At 41.8% G+C, this 18,144-nt stretch overlaps 1 protein-coding gene across 1 annotated transcript; it reads left to right on the forward strand.

Annotated features, from left to right (window-relative positions):
* The first annotated feature begins 8,328 nt into the window (after nt 1-8,328).
* On the forward strand, nt 8,329-16,953 carry ufl1 (UFM1-specific ligase 1). The gene is made up of 19 exons (XM_056363486.1): nt 8,329-8,523; nt 8,754-8,899; nt 9,063-9,091; nt 9,234-9,331; nt 10,306-10,420; nt 10,505-10,635; nt 11,248-11,306; nt 11,406-11,552; nt 12,127-12,302; nt 12,388-12,567; nt 12,680-12,806; nt 12,983-13,105; nt 13,339-13,459; nt 13,552-13,718; nt 14,288-14,418; nt 14,614-14,694; nt 14,784-14,869; nt 14,975-15,155; nt 16,485-16,953. Exons 1-19 carry the CDS (start codon nt 8,447-8,449, stop codon nt 16,701-16,703), a joined length of 2,394 nt encoding a protein of 797 aa, XP_056219461.1. The 5' UTR covers nt 8,329-8,446; the 3' UTR covers nt 16,704-16,953.
* Nucleotides 16,954-18,144: the final 1,191 nt, after the last annotated feature.

Here is an 18,144-nt window from a genome sequence, read left to right on the forward strand (position 1 = left end):
AAAAGCCCCCCCCCCCCAAAAAAAACTCCTCCTACACAGGAGCGAGACACTCAGACTGAAAGAGACACAAAGCAACTGCTCACTTTTTGTCCTCTTTTACTTTCTCTTTGTGTTTTTTCTGTCCCTCTTTATTGTTTTTTGTTTCTGTCCCTTTCTGGTAATTTTACGTCTCTTTAGATGTTTTGTCTCTTTGTGGTCGTCTCACTATCTGTTTGTAGTTGTTTTGCATCTCATTGTGGCCATTTTCAAGAGTCTCTGTGGTAGTTTTCCATCTGTGTAGTTTGTTTGTGTGTTTTCATTGTGGTCATTTTGTCTCTTTCTGTCGTCACCTTTCTTCGCTTTATGATTTTTCTCTCCTTTGTATCGTTCCTCTGTGTCTCTTTGTGGCTGTTTTGTGTCTCGTTGGTAGGTTTCCATCTCTGTAGTTGCTTTCTGTCTTTTCGTGTCACGTTACATTTCTGTGTAGTTGTTTTGCATCTCATTGTGGTCGATTTCTTCCTCTTTATGGCTCCGTGGGCTGATTCAGTAATCCATCTCTGCTCTCGAGCCAGGGAGCCATGTGACTTGCACATAAGAAACTCATCATGGCTTAGCCTGAGGGTGTCCGCTGCCACCTTAACAGGTGAGAAAAAAAAATAGGGATGTCTGTTAGGGAAGTGGATGTGGACAGAGTCTTTCCAGCTGTCCACATGGTCAGTCAAGAAAATCCTTCAGCAGGTTTAGCTAAGGAACAGCAGTGACACGCTGGGACGGAGGCAATAGTCCCGTCACCGGTGATGCCAGTGGAAAATCTGAGAGGTCTTGTTCTCAGTAAATTGCCAGAAAAAGTGGATTCCTGTGGCTGTGGTTTATGGCGCATATCCGTCCAGACGGTATGCTACACACAGAAAGCTGTGCAATCCTAAAAACCTTTAGGGTCTGAAACCAGCAGTCGATATGTTGCATCTTGTAAGAAAACACACTCTGGTCTTGATTAGGTCGTGCTGCTCTTGGAATTCTGAATCTGATGGAGCTTTCAAGGCAGCGGCCTCTCGGGCTCCACCTGGTTCTGTAAAGGTTAAACAAACTGAAAATATAAACAGTTTGTTTTTTGGGGGGGGGGGGCTTCAGACAAGGTTACGAGCGGCCGGCTCAGGCAGGCGATTGATGAAACTCATTCCCAGTCACACAGTTAATTGTGCACCTATAACGCTGCCTATAGCCAAACACCAGCCCAGCTGTCCTCTGGAGACTCGGGAGTTTGTGTGGGATGAAACCGCTGTGTGGTTAAAACAACCCTAGTGTAAGTTAGTTCTCCGCTACTCCCCCAAAAACAGAATGACAGCTCGCTCTAGAGGTGAGAACAAATTAATTAGTCTGGAGGGTTGGTGAAAAATCATGCATTTTTATTGTAAGGTAAAACTTGGCATGCTCTTAGAGAGCCACGGTAATACTGGGAAGCCTGTCGGTGCACCAGGGCAAGCCTTTTAATAAAACGCTTGCCAGGTGGATCCAGTCTCTCTTTTATTCTTTTTTTTCTTTGTCTTAAAACTGCATAAAGCATAGTAATGGGATTTAAGAGGATAATTAATAGTCAAATCAATGGATTGTAATATATTTAGGCTTTCATCTTTTGAGGGATAAAAAAAAAAAAGGAAAATCCCATCCCTTCATTCATGTCCTAATTTTTCAATTACACAAAAATTCACGGGTGGTTGTCATGCTATTTGTTACATATTATGGTGCTATTACCTCGTAAAAACTTATTAAACAGTGGAGATAATCCATTAAACCCCACTTAATATATTAGTATCCATTAATTTATCCATAAAAAAAAAAAAAACATGAATGTGGGGGGGCGGGCGCCTAAATTTACATCTCAACTGAAGAAATTAAGGTAATTTAAAGCGATACCATTCAATATTACTTTAATTTACCCCTCAATATGACGTAATATATATGACCCTATATGTACATCCTCTGGATATTTAAAGAGATATAAGTTTATAACATATATGAAATACCCATAGTAAAATATGTACATCAAAAATCAAAAATATCTATACGCTGAATTTTTGTATGATATTTATGTTATAATCAGTTTATATATACACATTTATATTAAAATTCTATATGTTTATATATGTTTTTCAGATTTTGGGAAAGTGGTCTCAGACTTTGAGATGGATGTGTATTTATGAAACATACTTTATGTCTAAAATGATCAAGACGGGTCAGTAAATATAATAATAAAACATTGTTGATCAGCTCCCATTCAAATTAAGAGACTGTCGACCCTTCAGGTGCAGCCCATCATCAGCCCTGACGGACGGCTGCCTGCTGTCGGCGGCCAGCAGAGGGCGTGCATCTTCAGTTTGTTTTTTTTTTTGGGTGGTCACTGATTTTAAGCAGCTCGTTTACATATTCACTTCGTTGATATTCAAGAGCTTTCTTCCACTACATGTTTCACTGGGATTCGGGCTTTCTCTCCAGCGTATGTGCGACAGAATAATATGTACCCATCATCCAAGGTCCCTTACCCACAACAGTACCATGACATCTGCTGATGGAATTTGTCTCTTGCCCAGTATGACAGATCCAAGCAATCTGGAGCCCAAGGACACGGGACATAGACCTTGCCAAAGGAAGATGATAGACTCATCCGCTCATGAACTACGACTGAACCAGCAAATCACAATTCTTTCCCTCGGTGCCTTTTGCTTTCTTTTTCTTTTCATTCCTTTACTATCCTTTAATTTCCTTTCCTTTCCTTTCCTTTCCTTTCCTTCACTTTCCTTTGTGTTTCCTTTTTCATCTCTTCAATGCCCGTTCCATGTCATGCCTTCTTTTTCCTTTCCTCCCCTTTCCTTCCTTTTCCTTTCCTTTCCTTTCCTTTCCTCTCCCTCCTCTTCCTTGCTTTCACTCCCTTCCATTTGTTCCCTCTCATTTGATAACTGTACTGTAGAAGAGTGATGAGAGGAAAGGAAGAATATGAATACAGGACAGTAATAACACAACATATCTCTGCAATTAAAGGCAAACATTTCCAGCCTATAATATGTCTTCAGTTGTTGTACGCCGAGGTGGAGAACCGCAAAAAATGCGGCACAAAGCTCCAAACTCTCCCACAGAAATGTTTTCCTCGCCCCCAAATGTTCATGCGCCGATCTGTTCAGCCGAATGACATCAGTCACTCGCTAGTTTCTTCAGATGAGCTGGTATTTTTAGCTGATTGTATGAAACGACCTTGTAAAGAAGCGTTCGTGTTTCGTGTTATGAGGTCACGGAGTGTTTCCGAACAGGAGAAAGTTTAGTGAAATTATGGGAACTGTGTGTGTGTGTGTGTGTGTGTGTGTGTGTGTGTGTGTGTGTGTGTGTGTGTGTGTGTGTGTGTGTGTGTGTGTGTGATTGGTGGTCACTCTGCTGCACCCTCATTACACTTGGCAGCAGTGTGTACAGTCGTAACCTCTGCATCTATAAGCAGGACTTGGACAGCTGATGTATTTTCTCCCTCTTCCTCTTTCTCAGATTGTCTCTCTGCCTCGTTCTCTCTCTGCCAGCTCCCGCCGCCACGCTGTCGGATTCACGGCGCACACTGAAATACTGTTAAATTAGCTAAGTATACAGTGAAATGTCTCCTCTGGAAGACTTGTGTTTGTATATCCCGTGACCTCGGCACACCTTTTTATATTGCAATCAGCGGAATTAGCCTAGAGCTAAAAGCACTCTGAAGCTTTTCTTTAAAAACCGTGACCTACTGGGGCTCGTAGCCGTCGGGTAACAAACATTTTACACTGCTGTCTTTTGAAGTGGGTATGAAAGGACCTAAATTTAACTTGGATAAAAGCTCAGTCTTTCATGAAAACATACTCAAACTCTCCTAAATGTGTTTTCCACTTATTTGTTTCTGCTCAATCTTTGGACGGAAAACTTGTTTTTTGTTTTTTTCAGTCTGACCTGAAAAACACAAGTTCCACCTACATGTGCCCACCAGCACCAACCACTGTAATCACCGTCTGAGAGCGAACCACCACCCACCTCCACCTTGAGGAATCAAGAGAGAGAGAGGAGAAGTGAGGTGTTGCCGCCACTGGAAGCCGGAGACTCCTGGTGTCAGTATCAAGGGCCTCGCTGAGATCCGCTTCTGCACGTGTTGTATTTTTATAGCCTGAAGTCGGGTTTGGATCGGCTGTACTTTCATAACTTGAAACACTCAAAGGTAACTACATTCATTACAACTTGGGTTTTATTTTCAGTTTTCGAAACATGAGCAGTCAAATTAAGTTGTACAGTGAGTTGGCTGAATCTCAGTTTAGTCAAATTTATTTCAAAGAGAAGAAGAAAAAAAAAAAAAAAGGCTACTGGCAAAATAATTATCCAAACATGCACCACAGCTTGCGTCCCGACCCCCCGGTTCAATTTTGACTGACTGTACTTGTAGTACCAATAAAACCGATGGCAGGAGCCTCTAAAATAAAACTGCAGTGCTTATAAATCACAGTTAATGTGCAACTGCCAATGGGATTTTTTTTAAAAGCTGCATTAATTGATTCTTTGGCCACTTGAGGGCAGCACAACAAACTGTAAACACATCACTGGTCATTTATCACCTTGTAAAGCACGGCGACCGTTTCCTGTTGGCACATCCAGGAGGAGCAGAGGGTCGAGTGTTTGGCCACATGACCATTTATACATAACATCATGTCTCGCCTCCTCTCTCTATAACAGCAGGCCTGTGGCGCTGTCAATTAGCCTGTTTCAAGCATGAACCAGCTTTAAGTCACAGGATGAAGGTTTCAAAATAAAGTCCAGGGTAAGGGGAGTAATCTGATTACTGAGCTGTTGCATGTGCACATGGATTGTATAGTAACCCGGTTATTACAGTGCATATTAACATGCACTTCCTGCATACCCTGAGCAGCCTGGTTTCTCGTGTGTGCTTGCAAACCCTGCTGAATGTTACTCTTTTCAGATGCATTTAAGAAAACAAAAAGGATTAATATTAACAAGCGTCTCGCGTTTTGTTCGGCGACGTCTTCAAAGCAAATTTTCCACACAGTCAAACAGCACGGCGTCATAAGTTCAGCTGTTTGAAGTCGCAGGAGAGAAGCGTTCGCTGCTGCTGAGACAATGTGTTTACTAACGGACCTCGACTTGATTACAATTCAAAGAGGCAGTCCCACAATGCTTATTCACTGTGGAAATATGACCCAAATTTTTGTCAGGGAAGCTGTGCTTTGAAGTTTATAAATTAGACTGGGGGAACTTTTATTCTTCCTTTTAGAAGAAGGCAGCTTATCAAACATTTTTTTTCTTTATTTGATTTTTTAATATTAAAGCCTTTAAAGACTCAATCAGCCACATATCTGGCCTTGTCATGAAGCAACTTTTAGACGCAGACTTAATAGAAGGTCATTCAGAGTGAACACAGCAGCATATTTCAGAAAGAGAGCATGTTGTAAAGAAATACGGCTCTTGAGAATGACATCATTCCAGATTCCTGAGCCATCACACCGTGGCAGCGTAAACCGTGGAGCATCTGGGCGTTGGGTGAGTGCATGAGGCCGATCTGACTTTCGGTCTGTGAAGGAGAGCGCTCTGGTTAACCTGCTGCAAACCAGCATCACAGAGAGATCCAGGGTTTATGTGCTGAACAACAGAACTACATTTTCTGTTTTCTTTCAGTAGATTATCTCATGTTTTAGTCATGAATGTTGAATAAACTGAACTGAACATGTGACCAGGTTGATTTAATTTCATGTGTTTTGCACAATGTTTAAAACAAATAACCGGCTCATTCACAAAATCATCAAGATACAGTTCAAACTGTTGAGGATAAAAACAAAGAAGGCGAGGTAAAGGATATTTATATAGCACATTGTCAAACACAGATTCAATGTGCTTGAGGGAAATTAAAGAAATATGAAAAATAGCAGTAAAAGGCATAATAGGAAAACAGTATAAAAACAGATTATAAAGTAAAGCTAAACAAATGCTAATGAAATGTCAAAAGTCTATAAGTCTATAAATACAAGCTGGAAAATATGAACTTTAGTAAATTAACTCAGTACTGTACTTAAGCACCATTTGAAGTACTTGTGCTTTACGTAGCTATTTCCATGTTATACTAATTATTGTTACTTTAACTCTAGTCGGCCTAGATCTATTTACAAAGCATGTATATCAGCTTGTATATGATATATTGTTATAGTAAATCGCTTATACATTATACATCATTAATAATAGCTAAATTACATAATATAAAGTGGGCCGACAAATCATTTGCAGAGTACGGTCTCAGTCACTTCAGGGAAGCCCGAGCACTTCAGTGGTGTATAAAGTGTATTTGTGTTCATGGTTCTCTCGCTCACATTCAAGCCTTTATGTGTTGATGCATAATAACAGCAGGGATGTTAATTTAAAGTTTTTTCTCAAATTTTAATGGAATCTCAAAAATGTTTGACCCATTTTAGGTAGTAGTTTGGATTTTTACTTTAATATTACAATAAACCTGCACTGACATGACCGAGGGATTCATACTCCCACTCCAGCACAAACACATGATGTCACACACCAGCACAAACCTCTATACACACCAAAACTATTATGATTATTACCTGAATACATTCATTTTTCTTCAGTTAGCTGAAGAAAAGAGCAGCTTTATAAATGTTGCATTGATGTGCTGGAAGCAGACGCTTAATTAGTCCTGTCCACACTGGGTCCAAGGCCCTTACAGAGGGGAATTTTACAGCAGCTCTCATTTTTGCTTTTTTTTTTTTTTACAAATGATATAATATTCAAATGGGTCAGACCAGGACATTTCTCTGATCCATGTTCTCCATTCCCAGGGAAGATGTATCCCACCCACACACTTCTTTGAAACCGGCTGAAACCCCATCCATAATATACTTTAATCTCATAATTTTCCTTTACCTTGAGTGGTCATTTAAATCAGAGCTTGAAGGCAGATATTATATGGAAGGAGAATCATATAATATATCCTAAAGTTTGAACAAATTTACTTAGAACTTTTCTCCTGATTCTAAAACTTAGCTCGAGGCTACTGATTAGTTTCTTCTTTACTCTCAGAGCAAAGTGTGTATTTCATCAAACTGGCAGACCAGGCTATAGCGTCACTGTATACTGATATGGAAGCTGGTTACGGAGAGGTTATTTCAAGAAGTTCTTCATCACAGCCGGCTAAGAGAGCATACATGGCTGTGAGACATAGTCGCCCGACACAGAGAGACAGTTTTCTCATTGAGATTGTGCTTTTTTAAAAATTAACTTGCAATTAATTACATATAGGCCTGCAGTGAATATGCATATGACATATAATTACAGTATTTCACTCCTACCAGGACTCTGCTGGCATGATGGAGTGCTTCATACAACACGGCACCATCTGTTAACATCCCTGGAAGGAATTTAATGTCTTGTAGTCTACTGCTCCCTAGAGTTTACAGATTTGCACTGCAGCTTGTGTTTGTTCCATTTACCTTTGATATGGTGTTTCACTAAAGAGCAACAGCAGGATGGACAGTTTATGACAATTTACCAATAACAAACGAAATATATGTAGATATATTGATTTTCATATATGAAATACATATATACACTATAAGAAATGAAACATGTTAATATATTGACATAAATGTCGAGCCAGTACAAATATGTATGTTTATGTATGTATGCTTATATTGTAGACATATGTTACGTAAACATATATCCATCCTAAAGTCTGAGATCACTTTCCAGGCATGGGAAAATAGACACGTTTAAAATTACTAGGAGATTTATAAGAAAATATATTTAATTTCAATATATGTACATGTACAAATTTTACTATGGGTATTTCATATATGTTATAAATTCTATCCAGAGGATGTAATATGTGATAATAATATTTCCCCTTATAGGTGATATCACCCTTGATATAGGGACAAATAGGCTATGTTATATATTACATTTCTGTATGGGAAACATTTCCAGCTGCAAAATAATAATATCAATTTAAGAATCATAGCTAAACATTTTTTTCATATGTATTTATTTATTTATTTTGGTTCTTAGCTCTGATTGGTTCAACACTTACACTTCCTGCCTTCTTCAGTCAGGTTTAAAAAAAAATCTTTCATCACACTTATAGGCTAGGTTTTATTAATTGCCCCTACCTACTATTTATTCTCTTATTCTTCAGTGTGCAGTCCTTTGTCCTCACTGATATATGTATTTCTTTATTTATAGATAGTGCAGTTTCCGGTCTGATTAAGTCAGTGCGCGAAAACGGTGGGAGGAGGAGATTTGATACTTGTGACTCACCGTCCTACGTCACTGTATGTTGACGTGTGGCTAAGTAGAGAGCTGCGGTCTTGCCAGTCAGCTAGCGCTAGCTAACACTTCTCCACAGTGAATAGTTATCGAAAGCGTTGACAGCTGACTTGTTTTTACTAAACTTTTGATAATGGCAGCTGACTGGGAGGAAATTCGTCGGCTTGCCGCGGACTTCCAGAGAGCACAGTTTGCTGACACAGTGCAACGGTGGGTGCAACCCGACGCTACATGCAGCTGCTAGCAGCGAAGCTAATGTTGGCTAACATTAAACAGTTCTTTTAAAAGTAACACCTACTCCTTCAGTTGTGAATTGTCTCCTTTCTGTCAACAGCTGTGGTTAATGACAACAAGAAAAAAAAAAAAAAAACACAACATATGTCTGTAACTGGCAGGTCAACATCCCCACATGAAACTTAAAACTGTGAACCTCTCCACAGGCTGTCGGAGAGGAACTGTATTGAAATCATTGCAAAACTGGTTCAGGAGAAGAAGCTGGATGTGGTGCACACACTCGATGGGAAGGAGTATATCACCCCGGCACAGATCAGCAGGGAGATCCGAGATGAACTCTACGTCCATGGAGGTCAGTGTCACAGTCAAACACGACCTGCAATATACCTGCTGTTTTAAAAACTAGTCACTGTTGTCAGTCTGGGTCATACTCACCATGAACGATGATGAATAGTGTCACCTGGAGGATGGACAGCTATGAAGCAGTGAATCAATCCTGTCATTTTATTTCACAGGGCGAATCAACATCGTGGACCTCCAGCAGGTGTGTATTATCAAGTTTAAAACACTGCTTTGTCCCGCACCATATGTCAATAGCAAACTGTGACCCAGACTTCATGTTATCAATAGTCCATTATCAATTAAACACCTTTTTATAAATGTTGTTATGATCCTTTTCTTTACAGATTATCAATGTGGACTGGGTCCATGTTGAAAATAGAGCAGGTGACATTGCGAAGTCTGATAAGGGGGTTCAACTTGTACTGGGACAACTTATTGATGAGTGAGTATGACACTTTTACCATGCAAATGTTGGGTTCGGGCTGCCCCAATATAATCTGTGTAATGACACTGATAATGATCTTGCTATTAAGAGACATAAGGTCTGTTTGTTCAATTAATTAACAAAAAATCACTAGAAGTATCTATTAAAGAATAAAGTTAACCAAAGACTTAAAATGCACAGATACACAGATGTGTAGATGCACCGAAGTTGTTTCACCCTTTAGATATTCATATTTAGTTTATACACATGCAAACCTCACCTCACACAATAAACTGAATTCATTAGGAAAATTTAATGTCCAGCTTAGTGGCTGTCAGATCTCTTGTGACATGAAAAGGCATAAACATAATAAACTCATGGTTTGAGACTTTAATGCAGTAATTTCAGTCAGAAAATATACATATTTTATAACAACAAATAGTCATTGTAGTTCATAGTTGAGGCGCCAATATATTTTAAAGTTAATATTTAAGTAATTCATCTGTATACAGCTGAAGAGGTGATCAGTAATTGTCATCAGCTATTAACATACTACACCGGAGATGCCTCCAGATGAACCTCTGAGCCCACGTGTGTGTTACATTATGTGTCGGCTGAGATGTTTGACATGACAACATGATCAATACATGTTCTCTGTGGGTTTCATCATAGACTGCTTGGAGAATATCAGAACCATAAATCAACTTAAATTGAACAGAACTCTTATGCTGTCTTCCAAGAGGATGAAAAGTCAATTTTTTGACATTTTACAAAGACGTCCACTGTCATGGACAAGCACGACAGTCGACTGAAGACACGAGTTGACGTAGAAAGAAATAATTACAGCCTTATTTCCTGCATGATAGAAGAGCAGAAAGACACTCAAAACTTCTAATGAGGAGGGAAACGTCTTGTCTGAAAGGGTTAGCCCTTTGCTAGGAAACTGTCCAGCTGAATATAAACTGAGGTGGGAATACCTTGTGTGTCTGCAGCACGTACCTGGACCGTTTAGCTGAGGAGGTGAATGACAAACTGCAGGAGGCTGGTCTGATCAGTATTGCAGAACTGTGCAAGAGCTACGACCTCCCAGGAGATTTCTTAACTGAGGTGAGACACACTGCAGCCAGTCCTTACCTGCATGTGTTTATTAACATTTTCTATATCTGACATGTGCTTTCTAATGTAACTCAGGAGCTGTCGAAGCGTCTCGGGAAGCTTATCCAAGGAGAGATGGACCAGTACAACAGGGGAGTCATATTCACCCCAGCTTTCGTTGCTCGACACAAAGCCAGAATACGAGGGCTTTTCAGCGCCATCACAAGGTAAATGTTGTCATTATATTTCATACAACTGCACTCATTCAAGAACCACATATAAACAAATTAGTGGAATGTTTAAGTGATATAAGTCAACTTGTCTCAGTCGCCAATTTTTAATATAAACAAAGTTAACAAGTGGTCGAAGCCCGTCATACGAGCTCCATACAGAGAGTCTGCCTTTCTTCACGAGGGAAGAACGCTCAAAATGTCTTAATCTGAATTAATTTAATTAATTAAGTTTATTTATAAAGCACATTTAAAACAACCAGAGTTGACCAAAGTGCTGTATAATAATATGCAACGGAAAACGCTATCTCATGGTCTAAGACAGACATGGAACAGTTTGAAATAAAAACACAGGATGAAAGTGAAGCCGCCTTAAATAAAAATGTTGGGATGTCAATTCTGTTCATGACCGAATCTTTCAAATGTGCAGTTACTCGTGAGTAAGTCGTATCCATCAAGTTGAAACAAGTGATTTGCAGCAGGTTTGTGCATCTGAACATATAAATATGTTTGTGCACGAGATCCACTGTCTTTCCTAATTGTTTAGTTTTGTGTTTTATATTAAATAAGATCCTGTTTTTGTTTTGTTTGTTTATTTTTGCTCTGCAGACCGACACCCGTCAGCAGCATGATTGGAGCGTTTGGATTTCAAGAACATCTCCTGTACTGTGAGGAGAGACTTCCCTGATGTTTGATCGTTGTTTCATTTGACTGGCTGTTCCACAGTGTGGTTTTTTTATAATCAGATTTGGTTTTGTCGTCGCCAGCTGTGCTGGAGGAGTTGGTGAATACCGGACGGCTGAAAGGAAGCGTGGTCGGAGGGCGACAGGACAAAGCTGTGTACATCCCCGATATCTACTCCAAAACACAGAACACCTGGGTGGACTCTTTCCTCCAGCAGAACGGATATTTAGGTAGGTTTTATTTTATTATATTATTATTTTATATTATTATATTAATGTTCATAAAAAAAAGATAATAAAAACAATTCATGAACAGATACAATTTAAATAACAAACAATACAATAACAAACAGAAAATAATGTCAGCGGAGAGCAGGAGGAGGTTTCTCCAGGAGCGTATTTAAAGCTCTGATTTATTTTCCTTTGAATAAAATGGACTTTAATGTGTCTTTGGGGAAACAAACAATAATCACAATATACAATACAGAGACATAAAGCAATACAGAAGACATTTAGTGCCACACAACCATACATGCATATTGCACACGTCCTGGGACAGCTGCATCTCACATTGCTGTTATTTTACTCCTGAGGTATCAGATGAGTGTAATACACACATCGCAGTGTTTCTTTCACCTAGCGAGATCACACACTCAACTATAAATCACAGCCTTTCGCTACGAGTATCTGTGGCGTGAGTCCTGTTAACCCCTTGCATCACATGTAAACCAGGCTTCACAGTAGCAGCACAAGTGTCTGCAGTGGTGTGTGTGTGTGTGTGATTGACGCCGTCTTCCTCCTGCAGAGTTCGATGCGTTGGTCCGACTGGGGATCCCCGACCCTTCCAGCTACATCAAAAAACGCTTCAAGTCCAACAAGCTGCTGTTCCTGAGAGCGGCCTGTGTGGGTCAGGCTCTGGTCGACCAGGTGGAGGCTTCTGTGGAGGAAGCCGTCAAGTCCGCCACGTGGACCGACATACAGGTGCTCAGCGCAGCACTGGAGTTAACTGTTTTTTACTTTAATGATTATTTCAGTTTCTCACCTACTTTCTCGTTCGGATTCGTAGCCGATTCTGCCCAGCTGCCTGTCGATGGAGGACGTCGGGATGTTGATCAACCAGGCCATGAGGAACACTGACGTCCAGTCGTCTGCCAGAGTGCTGGGAGGCACGGTCGTCGTCAGTGAGAAATTCATCAGCAACTGCCTGTCGTTATTCGATGAGGCCATGCAGCAGAAAGCTCAGAAGGTCTTCAGCTGTCGCACATTTCCATAAAAAAAATAAATAAATAAAATCTTTGAACGTACATAATTGAAAAAACACAGCATCTAAGCTTTTCTGTGATGTTTTTTTTTCTTAGGAAGTGAAGAACAATCCAGTGTTTCTGATAACTGAGGACGATCTGAAGCAAGCGTCCATGCTGACGGAGAGCTCGGCACTTTCCAAAAAGGAAAAGAGAGAAGCTGAGCGCAGGAAGAAAGCCACAGGTTAGTTAAAACGCCACACACACACACACACACACACACACACACACACACTCTCTCTCTCATCCTGAAGAGACAGAACCTGCATGACATTAATCTGGGATTACATATCGAGTCTCTCTCTCTCTCTCTCTCTCTCTCTCTCTCTCTCTCTCTCTCTCTCTCTCTCTCTCTCTCAGAGGGCAGCGGGAGCGTGAAGGCGGGTGGAGGAGGAAACGCCAGAGAGATCCGGATTCGTAAAACCAAGAAGAAAGGCCGGAGAGACGAGGACAGCGACGAGGAAACCGGACCTTCACAGCAAAGTACGCCGAGGGGCCCACAAAGCTTGTTTTACCTTCACGGGGACATGATGTCTCTATGTGCACATTAAGCCTGTTCACTGAGGCGTTTTACTGTAACAAGAGCGTAATGGCTGCTTGGCCAGAAATCTCTCCCCTGGGTTGTTAAGCTTTTTTTTTTTTCTGTTATCATGGAAGACAAAGTTAAATGCAGTATCCCTGTGAGACTAATTAGCTTGTATATCACCTTTGCCAAGATCGTAGCAAACAGACTGAAGCCCCCTTCATGGCCCAGGAGGAGATCGTAGCTGTTTTGGAGGAGAGAGTGAGTGACTGCCCCGAAGAAATCCTCTCTGAGCTGGCAGAGCATTTAGTCAGGTAACACGCAGGTTTCTGTCTGAAGCTCGTTTTCTCCTCCGTTAGACGTGAAAACTGAGAACAGTAAGTCCACTCTCTGAATGTCTCTGCAGGCCTCTGACCAAAGCCTACCAGGAGGTGCTGCGGACGGTGTTCATGTCCTCCAGCAGCTCTCCGTCGGGGGCCAACAGGAAGAAGAGCATGAAGGATCTGCAGGAGGAGATCACCAACCTCTACAACAACATCCGACTCTTTGAGAAAGGCACCAAGTTCTTCTCTGGTAAATCCCACCATCAGCACCTTTCTAACGTAAAGAATGTAAAGAGAACAAAGTAGAGAGTGAAGTCAGAACCGAAATGATAGAGTCTGGTCTGCGAAGGATCCTGCTGCTTTGAGGCCTTTGGTTTTAACATTTGTCCCATTAGTAAATGAAACCTAATACTTACATTTAGTGTAATCCTCAGGCTCTCTGTCCGCGTTGGTTGCTACCATATTATTTTCATTACCGGCACGCAATGAATCTTGGGATAGGCTGGGCAAGGTTCCAACAGGTGGATTGTTTTCGCACCCAAATTAAGTGTTTGTTGCGTTGCCATTCCCTTCCTCTCTCCCTGCATTTCCTGTCTGTCTCGACTGTCAGTCTGCCAGTGAGAGAGAGACACAGAGAGAGACAGGAAAGTTGGGGAAAGAGACAGAGAAAGACGGAGCGAGAGAGAGGGGATGACGTGCAGCAAAGAGCCACGAGCTGGACTCAAACCCGGGTCACTGTGGTAGCGGTTAAGCCAAAAGGTCAGCCACCGGAGCGCCACACAGATTGTTAACCTAACAAGACATATTGTGTTCACGCAGATGAAACCCAGGTCCACATTGCCAAGCACATCCTGAAGACTTTGTGCACCGACGTCACTAACATCCTGGTGAACTTCCTGGCTGCGGACCTGATGATGTCTGTGGAGAACGCCAGCTCCATCACCAACGAGGTCAGGCGACGCTCCTGGTGCTTCCTTTTTCCCACGTCCTCTGTGTTTAGAAACGAAGGGAGAGATAATCACCCAAAGCGCCTGAGATCAGCCTCAGATGGAGTTAGAGTTAATTAAGACTGTGTGTCATTGTTTGAAATGCACCGCGGGACTCGTTAGTTTGGAAACGTGAATGTCTCTGATGTGTTGCCTCAGGTCAGAGTGAAGATTTTGGGGAAACTCTCAGAGGAGACCAGAGGGCCGCTCATGAAGCTGCACAACTGCCTCAACGGCAAAGTGAGTGTGTTTCCTGTGGGTTGCATCATCAGACGGCGGCGTTAGTGCGAGGGATAGAGAGTAACTTCTTCACCTTGTGTTCATCACAGACCATTGAAGACTTTCTGACCAACATAGAGACCTGCGCTGAGGTGTGTGGGTTCATGCTGAAGAAAGGAGACAAGAAGAAGGAGAGGTAGAGGGAACTTTTATTCGTCGTTATGGTTTTTGACTTTTTTGACTTTCAGTTTGCAGCGACGGAGTTGTGAGTGTTTGTGTTTGTGTGTTGTGTTGTGCGCAGGCAGGCCCTGTTCCTGCACCGTCAGGCTCTCGCTGAGCAGCTCAAGGACACGGAGGACCCGGCTCTGGTTCTCCACCTGACCAGCGTGCTGCTGTTCCAGGCCAGCACCCACTGCATGCTGCACGCCCCGGGCCGCTGCGTGCCTCAGATCATCGGCACGCTCACAGGCAAAATACCAACAGTACGTCTGACACTCACTGACTAAGACTCTGTGTGTAACCTGTAATATCACTATGATGTTGTAGGATGCTGGATTTAATGTTGCACATTCAAAATTAACATTATGAAAATAATCAGTGCACTTAAAAGACATTTATTTTTAAATAACAGACAAACTCAATGTTACAATAATAAGATAATCTCTATATAATCTACATATAATCTATAATAACATAATTGATATGTCTTGTTTCTTTAAAAAACTATGTGATGTTGATGTTGATGCTGAGTCGCCTCAGGGATGTGAAGTGAAGGTCCAGTGGCCCCTTCCCTTACTTCCCACCCCGCTACTTCCAGCGCTGTTGCTCCACACCCACTTTCAAACTCGTGCTTCATTTTGATCTCAGCTACACACCTGTAAAGTTTCAGGACTGTATCTTGCAGTAGTTGTGATGCTAAAGTGCTGACAAAAATAATCTGTCCACAGACAAACAAACGTATAAACACCCACCAAAATCCTCAATTTTCAAATTAAAGCTGACACCTGGCACTTTAATGATATTTTTTATTTTACATTGTTTTTATTTAAAATTGAATGTGCTGAAGCTGAGAGCCTGAAGAACAACAACTGTCCCCAAATACTTGTGGTCTGGGTTATTGGTCCAAGTTCAGCTGGAGCTCATATGGGGCCAAATCTTTAGCCTGGGCGTCAGACGTCGATTGACTACCTGAGGTTTTTCCCACCAACAAACTTACATCCACTGACCAGGACATATCCCTCTGCTGCAGCTCAGCATGGAAACATGAGGGAGAAAAAGAACAGATGAAGCTTCATGTTGGTTTCGGCTGATGTTTAATTGTAACATCAGTCATAATAACAGTGGTTTCTATTTTTTCTGGCCCCCCTTCAGAAGCCGAGAAAAGTTCTCACCCTCCACCCGACGGTTTTTAACAGTGACGGGAAGCAACTGATAAAAAAGGATCCGTGTTTAATTTTCATGTAATGAAGGTCGGAACGATCAGCATCAGCAAAGCTTTGTTTGTTTTCCCCACATGAATCATCATCATAATCGTTCAGCTTATTTTCCCTCCATATTTTTCCTCTGGTCATCCCCTCAGGAGGGCGGACCCCCCAGTTTGAGAACCGCTGGATAACAGACACGTTTATTTGTGCTTCAGTGTGGTCTAAATGCGTCAGCGTCACCACGTCATTTTCTGATTGTTTACATGCAGTTTTCAGACACAGCAGCTGTCGGTAATCTCCATCTGCTGCAGTGTCGGTGTAACAGAGCGTTTGTTTGGCGAGTTAAACTGCTGAAATGTTTGCCTGCGTCCATGTGTGTTGTTGCAGGAGCAGCAGCAGCAGCTGTCTGCCTACCAGAGCCTGGTGGTGAAGCAGCTGGTGAGCCAGAGTCAGAGCAGGAAGCAGGAGGAGGCTGAGGGCGAGGCAGACAAGGCGGAGGAGCAGGACGAGGAGGCCAGGAGCGTCCGCTCACAGCTGATGGCCCTGACTCCTCAGGTGAAGGAGCTGGTGCTGTCTCAGAAGAAGACATCTGTCAATGAGGACTGAACATTTCGAAGATTAGAGAAGTGAAAATGGGAACTCATCTATGATGAACCTTCTTTTCATGTTTGGATAAATACTTTAAAGACTGCTACATCAGCTGTTAATACTGTATTTTTGTGATTTATCCATGTAAACATAATTCTAAATTATAAAAGTAAATTCCTTTGTGGGATGTCTCACTGTAAACCCAGATAACATGAACATCCTCAATGAGGCTCTGATTTAATGCATTAAAACTAATTTCTTTCCCGCATGTGGTTCCTCGCGTTATTTATTGCCTGTTGTCTGACAGTGTCGACTCATGTCTCTGTAGCAGCTTCTGCAGATAAGTGACCAACAGGACCTTGAGTTTGTTTTATCGAAGGCTTGGAAAAGAAGTGAATGAATTTGATCATTTCTACTTCTCAAGGAGAAGCTAATATGTATTTGATGTTGGGATTGTGCCATGATTTGGGAACCGTGGTCACAGTTTGTGGTCACTGTTCGTCTCCCTGCTGAAACTCACAGAGCTTCATGCACTGTAACACTTGAAGGTTTGACTGAAAGTTTGCCTTGAACTTCTATGTGCAGTTTCTCTGTTGTAACACTGGGGGGCGACAGCAGCCAACTAAAATATCACGGCAGCCCCCTGACTAATGCTGATCCAGTGTGAGGAGACCAGAGAGGGATGCTCTGCCTGACATTTGTCTACATATCAACTCCAAATTTAGATTCTGCCACAATAATAGTAACAACATTAAAGATACATACACTACGTGGACACCCTGACATTACACTCATATAACAGCCTCTACTCAATCTTTCTCAATCTCCGACTCTGGTGGATTCAGACTTTCTTCCGGACCTTTCTGCAGTAAAGCTTCTAAAAATGGACTCCTACAACCAGGAGCAGGAGCCCCGTTTAAAGACCAAAGGACTCCTGAGGTATTGGTCGTCAGGACGATCAATACCCTCACTAAATATAAAATTTGAGCTGCTGACTTTTCTCACGTTTTGAACACAAAGTTCTCCTTCAGGGAGCACATCCTGTGACATGTGACTGCAGCATGTGCCGTGTGGAGGCAGACACACTGTCTGCATCCTGGGAGAGGAGAGAGAGGCTGGCTGAGGAGGATGTGCACGCGTGAGGTCATCATACACACAAGCACATGCTCCACATCGCCATGGAAACAGGCATCTCCTCACGGAGGCCAGATTTTCTTTTTTGCTTTCTGTTTTCCGCCGAGGCCTCCAGGTTTGGCAAGTGAGAGATGTCAAAAGAGGAATTTCATTCTAAAATGAGAGATTGAAGCCTCCTACTCTCTGAATATGATTCATACCTATAGAAAATACTGATGCAAAATTGACCACACTAATCCCCTCAATATAGACTCATGGATAACACACACCTCGCTTTTTTGTCTCCAAAATAACACATATAATGCATTCAGTGGTGATAAAGTAT

This window comes from Seriola aureovittata, chromosome 19, assembly GCF_021018895.1.
Source record: "Seriola aureovittata isolate HTS-2021-v1 ecotype China chromosome 19, ASM2101889v1, whole genome shotgun sequence".
Lineage (NCBI taxonomy): Eukaryota > Metazoa > Chordata > Actinopteri > Carangiformes > Carangidae > Seriola > Seriola aureovittata.

Bases quoted from the DNA above. Each gene is read 5' to 3' on its own strand.
- ufl1 (XM_056363486.1), top strand. From the start codon at position 8,447: ATGGCAGCTGACTGGGAGGAAATTCGTCGGCTTGCCGCGGACTTCCAG. The intron at 9,092-9,233 runs GTGTGTATTATC...TTTTCTTTACAG, and splicing joins ACATCGTGGACCTCCAGCAG to ATTATCAATGTGGACTGGGT. The intron at 12,807-12,982 runs GTTAGTTAAAAC...TCTCTCTCTCAG, and splicing joins GCGCAGGAAGAAAGCCACAG to AGGGCAGCGGGAGCGTGAAG.